Genomic DNA, 9,480 nt, shown 5'->3' on the forward strand with positions numbered 1-9,480 from the left:
GGACCCGAAACGTTAACTCTGTTTTCTCTTCCACAGATGCTGCCAGACCTGCTGAGCTTTTCCAGCAACTTTGTTTTTGTTTAAATCCAAAATTGTTTGTCAGAAGTGCTGTTCCTATCAGCTTCACAAAAAATAACATCTTGCTGCATAGTGCAACATTGAAGTCCATTGGGTGCTATGACATTGTTGTACTTCTGTGGCTAAACTCACCAGAGAAAATGAAGTCTTGTCCCTTTCAGCCCAAGTATCTTATTAACAACAACGACGTTGAGCTACAAACACCTATAAATGTAATATAACACTGCAAGGCACTTCACTGGAGCATTATAAAGCAAAATTTGATATTGAGCCATGTAAAGTGACATTAGGTCAGATCCCCAAAAGTTTGGCCAAAGGGATCAGTGTTAAAGAACCTCTTAAAGAGGAAAGTGAGATAGATGGGCTCAGGGAGGAAACTTCAAAGGCTGGAGCTGAAGGCATAGCCACCAATGGTGGAAGAATTAAAAATGGGGATATTCAATAGGCCAGAATTGGACACATGTCTTGGAGGCTTGAGAAGCTGGAGAAGATTTAGAAGTAAGAAAAGGGATAGAGGCATCTGAAAATAAGAAAAAAATATCTTAACTATTCCTTTCTGATTTTTAGTCCTCTCTCTTCCTTTCCCTTTCTGTATCCGACTTGGTATTGAATTTACCAAAACTGATTTGCACTTCTTCCCACTCCATATATTGTTAGTTTTACAATCCTTCAATTTGGTTATTTACAGGCATTTAGTAAATTGCTTGCATTGTTCACACCAGTCGCAGGTGCCTGGTTGCCCTCACAGATATCCACATGCACCTGCAGCAACAAACATTGACAGAACATTTGGTTTCAGTTTCCCAATAGTTAAGCTTCAGATTACTGTTGAATGCCAGTGGGTACCATCAGTGATTATTAATGCTGTTAAAGTTTCTTCAAAGTTCCTTCCAAGCTATGCATTAATGTGGAAGTTCCTGAACAACCTGCAGAAAAGTCAGTCATTTAAAAGGTACTGCACACATATAGCCAAACAAAAACATTTAAAGGGCTCATTCGTTCAAATAAATCAGTCATACATTACAAGAAAATTTAGAAGTTACCAGGTGGTTGCTGAGAAATGGTGAAACAAATAGTATGGCAATGCAGTTAAGGCCATTTGATTTTATTGCTAGAATACAACATTTAAAAAATGTATAAATGTGCTATAGACAGATGGAATTATAACCTGCTAAAGGGGCTGGATGCTTTCTTGAAAGTGAAAAGATTACAGGATTATATGGCAGGACAGTGGGTCGAATTGAGTAGATTTTTTTTACTAGAGTTAGCACAGGCACAGTGGTGACCCAAATATAAAAGGATAAAAAGGTACATAGCAAGGATCAGGATCAGAATATGTATATTATACGTATGCCGTCTATATAGCTGGCGTCACAAACCGACTGCAAATACATAATTCCTGTGGTACCAATCACAAAATGGTGTAAATCTATCATAACATCCCCACTGATGAGACAAAAATATAAAAGGTACAAAAGTTAGTGAGGTATTGATCTAAATAGTAAATTAATCTAGAGATGAAGAAGTAGATCCTCAGCATCTGCAGGAATTGGTTTTTATTATGGAGGTATTGAGTAATCTCAACAACTGTGTATCAATACAAAACAGAATGACAGAAGAATGGTTTCCTTTTGTATGGATTTTCAAAGCATTGCAGTGGTCACAAGTCAAATCCCTAACAGATTAGTGGCTGAGTTAAACCTTATTTTGGTGCAGTCGAAGTCTTCAGAAATCAGGCAAATTTTCTGATTTTCTAAAGCAAATTTGTTACTCCTATTTTCTCAGCATTAATTCAGCCCATTTCTTAGTTGGAGAAAAGTTAAAGAATCCTTTCATATAAACTAAATAACTTGGTGATTTTCTTTCAAGTACTTCAAACTATTCTGGGGCAAACATTTCCACTAAATCTGTTCAATTTACAACCTTAATGCACGCAACTTCTCACTCGAGTGTCAATGCTCATTTACACGAACGAAATCAGTCAGTACTGATATCCAAATACCAGGAAAGGTGCTTCACATTCACTGCAGATATTTAATAAATTGCAATTTTTATCTGAATCAGTAGCTATATAACTCAGCACAAACCTGCTTTTTTTTTCTGTTTCCATTGAATCAAAACCAACTCAATTACAGCACATTAGAAAGTACCGTTAAAAGCCATAACTGTCTACGTTGAAAAAGAAGCTGCATAGCATAGTTCAACTCACGAGATAATTCTGCACAACCTGATACCATGTAAGCAAAATAACAACGTTATTAATTTCAGGGGAGGACAAGTACTGTGCATGTAAATAAGGAGGTTTATTCAACACATTACAATTGGGTCAATTCAGACTAACTGCTCGATGACTACCATGTTCAGGAATAATGGAAGGAAAACAGAAATTTGCCAAAATACCTTTCCTCGATAAGACACAAAGTTGACAGAACACAACTAAAACACATCATATTCTCTGCATTTGGTTTGTTACTAGATGCTGAATTCAGGAAAAAAACACTTGCCCACTTTCTAGATTTAAAGAGCCAAGAGATATTGAGTAAGCTAGTAATCTATTATGTAATGGTCATATTTTAATGATAAATGATTAAATGAGATAAAGTTTCTCTAAATATCAAATGCAGTAGTGGAAGTATAAGCCCATGCGAATCCCAATGTTTCTCGAATGCAGAAGCAGATAAACACAAATCCAAAATATTGCACAAGTTGGAAATTGCAAAAAATATTTCAATTAAGTTAAAACAGCGTAAATTTACTTTGGTATCTTAAATCAAACCACTTTGTTGTTACAATGATCCTTGTACCACGGAATTGGATGTACTCTTAATATTTGCATGTCACAGTCAAAACAAATGTAATGTTTAAAATTAAATCTAGAAAATTACAATGCTCTTAAATCTTTCAAGTGTTACTTACTTTTACTGGCTGCTGAAACTCTGTCGTGTAGAGCATGACTTCTAGTTGCTGGAATATTTGTCCCTTCACCTTCATTGCTTTGAACCTGTTCAATAAAATTATAAGCTAACTGCCACCATATACATATAAAGTGAGAAATCATTTTGAAGCAAAGCAAAAAACACCACCTTATCTTAAGAGGACGTCTCATTTACTGTTGCTTGTTGAATCCTTCATCATGTTTGCACGTTGTCCTAAATAGGTAACTGTTTACAAGTCATGAATTCTAAACAAAAGTATCTAAAAATTGATATTTCTAAAGTACCTTTACTATTCCAAATTACAAAGCAGCTATAGTAACCAAGTTGTTACTTTTACTGAATTGGTGATCTGGAAACTCGTACAAATTCCAATATAGCAGTTAGCAATTTAAATCTAGCTAGTTAATCTGGGGGAAAAAGAAATGTTGCATCACTCCTGGTGATCATAAAGCCAGGAGACTTTTGTGAAAGCCTATCTGCTTCACCAATATCTTTACTGGGTCCAGTCTATATGGGACCGTAGACCTGCAGCAATGTAGCTGAATCTAAACTGTTCCCTAAAATAGCCTAACAAGCAAATGAGTTACAAGAAACTGCTGTGAAAAACAGAGTAAGAAAACTGGTTGAATTACCCAACTACCTGTCTAAACACACTCTGCCTATTCAATCATGCAAAGTTCTCTTCCCTAAGATCTGTGGACATGCAAAAGTAGGAAATCTGTCCTACAGGCTCATTAAGCAACAGCCTGGCAATCATACTCTCAGAATCAGTATTTACAGCTTTATGTACACTTAATATTGACTCTGAACCTATGAAATTGAATAGTATCAAGACCAATATGAGCAGCAAAAACTACAGTATTCCCTGTGCTGCTGAATTAGTACCCCTGCACATTGAACAGTATTTGAAAAAAAGCAACAAGGGTGCAGTATGAATATTGGGTAGAACTTCAATGTGCATCACCAAGAGTGGCTTCATTGCAACATTAAGTGGAATTAATTGGAATGAATTACAGGCTAATTATTTTCCAGCACCTTGACTGACTGAGCTGGTTAGTCAATAAATGTTAGACTGTGCCTCCAGCAGGAGTTGAGAAAACCAAGACATCAAAAACACCCTACCGAGTTTCACCCTCACTGATCTGTGTGTCTTTGGTCTGTAACAGTACCAATAGAATAGTTATCACAGAGATCGGATGATTCACCCAACTGTGTCCTTGCTGGCTCCCTACGAGGAGAAAAAAAAAAGAAAATCGGCCTTTTCCCTTTAGTCCTGTCCAAGTCCATTTGAAACTCATGATTGAATCTGCCTCCAACACACACTCAGCAGTGTATCCCTGATCCTAACTACTCATTGTATATAATTTTTTTTTAAATGAAGTCAGTGTTGGTTCTTTTGCCATTTACCTTAGATCCACATCCTCTATGTGCTACCATTGGAAACGGTTTCTCTCTATCTACTGTTGAGACACCAAATGATTTTGGAGACCTGTACAAATTTTTCTGCAACCCTCTCTTCTCCAAGGGAGCAGCAGGAGCTCCTCCAATTTATCCATGTAAATGAAATCCCTCATGCTGAGGACCATTGTCATAGATCTTTTCCGCACCCACTCCAAAGTGTTCACATTCTTCTGAAAGTAATGTGTCAAGTGCTACATACAATACTTCAGTCGAGGCTGATGCAATGTTTAGAGAAGTTTTAGCATAAATTTTCACTCTGTGGATGGAATTTAAGAGCACAGCTGTCAACATCAGGACCAAAGCAGACACTACCTCATGTTCACATGTTGGGAGTGCTATTGCATGCAAACTGTAAGTACATGCAGCATGTAATCATACTGTAGAGCAGGACAGGACATGTCCTCTGACACCATCAGCTGATTCAATTCCAGGTTTGTGCAGGCTATAAAAGCAAGCAACCAGTCTCTACAGCAGGAAGAGCTGTCAGCAAGATTGCAGCAAGGTCTTCTATCTTTGAGATTCACAGGTTCCATTCCCCCAGACAGCTTTCATAAATTAACCCCCACCACTCTCCCTATTCATCTACTATATCTTCTTCAACGCCAGCGAGACCACAAGAGGAGTAATATCCTTCAATGTCCTAATACCTTATGAAGTAAAAGACATGGAGATGGTGAGTGAGATTTGGGCACATTACAGACATGCAGGTAACTGTGGTTTCCTGATAAACTTATCTTATAATATTCTTTTTCCACTGCAAGGTGTCTCTATAGGCCGAGAAGGTCTAAACCTAAGATAACAGTGACCACTCCAAACCTGCCGAAGGTTAAAAGCACCCAGAATATGTGCCTTCATCTGCCTCTTCCTCAGTTCTGCCCTTGGAAGATAAATTCTTCCCAAGCGGCATAAAAATCTGGCTCTTTTTCACGCCAACACTCCCATGGTCTGGAACAGCTTCATCATATCTCATGTCTACCTTTGCTGTCTCATCTCTCCTGCAAGATCCTAAATTTTTGTCACTCCGATTGATCCACACAGAATGTCCTTCATCTTGACTCCTGACAGAATCCATGTGGCTCAGATTCAGAGAATCTGGCACAGACCTGGGTCAGACATCCATTGTCAGATCGGGTTCGATCAAATATTGAACTATTAGGCTGCACGTCCCTCTATCAACCCTGCATACTATATAGCTCACTATATGATCCAATCAGCAGGATGCTATCATTGTGGTGGAAATCACCTATCCCTAACTTTTATGCTGTAAGGCCTTTTTAAGTGTCTAAAATTAAAATGTTTCCAAATGTGCAATGTCCTGCAGAAACCTTCATTACATTTAAAAGATATTTAGATGTGCACTTGCAAATGTCAAGGAATACAAGGCTATGAAGCCAGGATTAGAATAGTTAGGTGCTTGTTTATGACTGGTGCAGACTTGATGGGCTAAAGGGCCTTTTTCTATGCTATAGACTTCGAGGACTCTGACTCTAGCTGCTGTGTGATAAGTTTACCTATCCAGCCTGAATGGCAGAGTATGAGAAATGATGGAACAAAAACAAAGTTGCTGGAAAAGCTCAGCAGGTCTGGCAGCATCTGTGGAGGAGAAAACAGAGTTAACGTTTCGGGTCCGGTGACCTTTCCTCAGAACTTGCTTTTCCAGCAACTTTGTTTTTGTTCCTGATTTACAGCATCCGCAGTTCTTTTGGTTTTTATGAGAAATGATGGGATTGGTTGAGGTGGCAGGTGGGTTGAGGGGAGCCTGGGTACAGGTGGTCAAGTCAGGGAGCTAGAGTGAGGGGAAGCGGGGGGTGCTGCAGGGTAAAAATTACATCTTGTTGATAACAGAGATGTCGCATGATTGGGTAGGGTCAGGGGTAGTAGGGTGAGGGAGAGGGTAGGTAGTTAGTTTTGGCAGAGAGTGGCAAGGAAGGTGGGTAGTTTAGGTGGGTCAGAAGTCATACGTAGACTGGGCCAGATTTCCTTCCCTCGAGGACATTAGTTAATTGGTTAATTTTGTACATAACAACATGTTGAGCAAATCCTTTCAAAGGTTAATGCCAAACCGAAGTGACAACTTGCCTCTTCTAAATCAAATGAGAATTCCTTCTGCTCTTCCATCAGAGTTTTCACAAACGGATGCTGAATAGTTGCTGCAGGCCCTTTATCACGAGTTGAACACACTGACCCCATGCTCACAATCTCTGAACTTTCCTGGGAGTGGACAGATGTCAGGTCACTGCTGGCTTCATGTTCTGTGTCTGTGGAGGTACTGTGGAGGTCTTCAGTTAGAACAGAATCTGAGATTCTACTATCCTCTTTCAGACGATTCCCTGATCCTTTCCGAGTGGACACAGAACCATTCAGCACGGATGTCTGGCCAGCTGTTATGTCGCACATAGTCCCCTGAGGGATAGATTCTAAGGGACTTAAAGGAGAATCACTTCCACCAATCACTTCTTCAGCTACAGGCTTCAGTGAAGAGTCAGTCAATTTACGCCATTTCTGCAGCCTTGCTTCTTTCTTTTGTTTTACCTCCTCTTTCTTCTCATTGTCAGTCATACTTTCGTTGGTGCCAGGAGACTGTGATGCTTGAGAATTTTCCGTATCTGCTGACTCTGCTTGATTGCTTGTTTCTGATACTTTTACCTGCTGTGGCCCAAGTAAATGGAGTTTTGACATGGTTTTCTTTAATCTACCAGCTGCAATGTTTCCATTTGCAGGAGCTTCACCTGCAGCTGGGTCTTCGGTTGAACTACCGATCCTTTTCACAGGGGCACCAGAAACTTGAGAATACAGTGAGGAGAATACATTAGCCACTGTGGTGAGAACTTTAATCTGGCGGAACCGGCCTGTAATTGAAGGGAAGAATTTATCATACAAAGAATAATATACATGATAGAGCCTAGAATATGACAACAATACACTGAAGGATTTAATAACAATAAAATTTATAACAGTCTGACTCAAAATTTCTCTCTGCGATCTGAAACGATAGACGCACAAGACAGACAGCACTTTCTATAATTTTTATATCTACTACGACTGTACAACGCCCAAGTAAGAGCAGTCATGGTGACCATTAATGGTGAATAGTGATGACTACTGCTTGAAATCATGTAACGTTATCTCAAGAGATGTACTACCATTCCAACGGAATAAGTCTAATTCTCCACCTAAATTCTTTAAAAAAAAATTTATAAAGTAATACTAGTCAAGCAACGGCTATTTGTATTCAGACAGCATCCTAAAATATCAAATATTCACAATGTCCTTCATACAAGCATCAATAGATTCAGCGCTTGATAGGGGAGGAGATATTAGGGCCAGTGACCAGTAACAAAAACACACATCTTACAGCTTAGGTGCCTTAAGGCAAGGCAGTCAATGATGTAGTGTTCAAAGCTAGAATACACAAGAGGCCAGAATTAGAGTGCAAATCAGAAAGTTATAGGACTGAAGGAGATTACAGGAATCGGAACTGGTCAGGCCCTGGAGGCAGTTGAAACTAAGTCTGAAAGGTTTAAAATCTGGCATGTGTATGTATTAAGCTATAATTGTAAGACATTTCAGATCACAGTGAACATTTGAACATAAAAAATGACCAAAATATTTGTTATTTAATAAATATACAGAAGATCTCATGGAAATTAAACCAATAAGTGAAAAGGAACATAAAATTGGCCAGAATCATTCAGATTTAAATGACATTTTCAATTAAATAGCAGATTGGCCATGGTAGGATGTGGAATTGTCAGAGTTTTACAACAAGGGGGATGGTTTCAGTGAAGTGTGATGTGGTAACAGTGATGGTTGGAGGATTCTTTGTTGTCATTAGTTAGTCATTTCTCAGCCTCAATTGGCCCAAGAGAGGTCAAAACACCTGACACCTACAATGGGAGAAGAATAATTGTACTTTCAAGTTATTTCCAATGAGTTTGAAACTGGTAAATGTTACTTGCATTCTGAAAGAACCACATCATAAAAGTGCATTGCTTAAAATCTCTTCCTATCTGCTAGATTCTTGCATCTCTTTATAGTTTGTTTTAGGACAGGAAAGAACTTCCACATAAAGTGATTCCTTCGTGACCTGGAACTGCCAATTTGGTATCAAATTAGGAACCAATTTGCACTCTGGTTATTTTTCTCTGTGGAAACAGGGTCAAGAATATGTAAGCAGGATGCCACTTACAATACTTACAGTCATCAGGATTGAGATTCACTTGTGTTAAAATATAGATTGCTTTTCCTTTTTTGAAAATAAATGGGAAGCATGATTATTTCTTCAGAAAATAAATGTGTGAATAAATGACAATTATTCAGTTAGGTTATGTTGCACAATGTTAAAAACAGAATAATGATACATCCGATTTTTTAAAAGGGAAACCTACTTGTAAGAGCAAAATTTGGATTGTCCAATTCCACACGTTGCATTTGAGCATCTAAAAATAGCTTAAAATCAATTCCTCTTGCAAATGATGCAGCATTAAAAAATCGACATGGAATTTTAGATGCAAGGTCAGGTTCATCTGTTCCAAATCCAAGATTATAGAGAACATCCTCAGGATCTTCCTCATAAAGGTCCAATAATTCTGAAACACTGAAAGCAGAAAAGAAAAAGAAACACAAAGATATTTCAACACCAACATTTAAAAGGAGTGCAGCAACTAAAAATAGTTTTAAAAAATTTTCAAATGAATCAGGAAAATAAACATCTGGACAATTGTGACTTTAATAGTTACACTTTTGTACAACCTCAAAAGGCCTTCCGAGCTAGATTTGAGTAATAAATGCTTGCCTTACCACTGAACTCCTTTGCACTCCACACTAGACATCCACCGTGGCTTAGAATTCTCCTAAGATATAACACAGTGTGGAGCTGGAGGAACACAGCAGGCCAGGCAGCATCAGAGGAGCAGGAAAGCTGACGTTTCGGGTCGGGACCCTTCTTCAGAAGTGATAAAGGGTCCTGACCCAAAACGTCAGCTTTCCTGCTCCTCTGATGCTG

The 9,480-nt window shown here is 38.6% G+C and overlaps 1 protein-coding gene across 1 annotated transcript; it reads right to left on the reverse strand.

The window, feature by feature from the left end:
• Window positions 1-2,994: 2,994 nt before the first annotated feature.
• Window positions 2,995-9,072, reverse strand: LOC125482209 (protein ITPRID2-like; the record flags this gene model as incomplete). Its single annotated transcript, XM_048594227.1, has 3 exons — window positions 2,995-3,079; window positions 6,555-7,324; window positions 8,864-9,072. Coding segments are annotated over 3 exons (1,064 nt in total), but the record flags the coding sequence as incomplete, so codon positions are not given.
• Between the last annotated feature and the right edge of the window lie 408 nt (window positions 9,073-9,480).

Source organism: Rhincodon typus, unplaced genomic scaffold, assembly GCF_021869965.1.
Source record: "Rhincodon typus isolate 14 unplaced genomic scaffold, sRhiTyp1.1 hic_rhity00007148, whole genome shotgun sequence".
NCBI lineage: Eukaryota > Metazoa > Chordata > Chondrichthyes > Orectolobiformes > Rhincodontidae > Rhincodon > Rhincodon typus.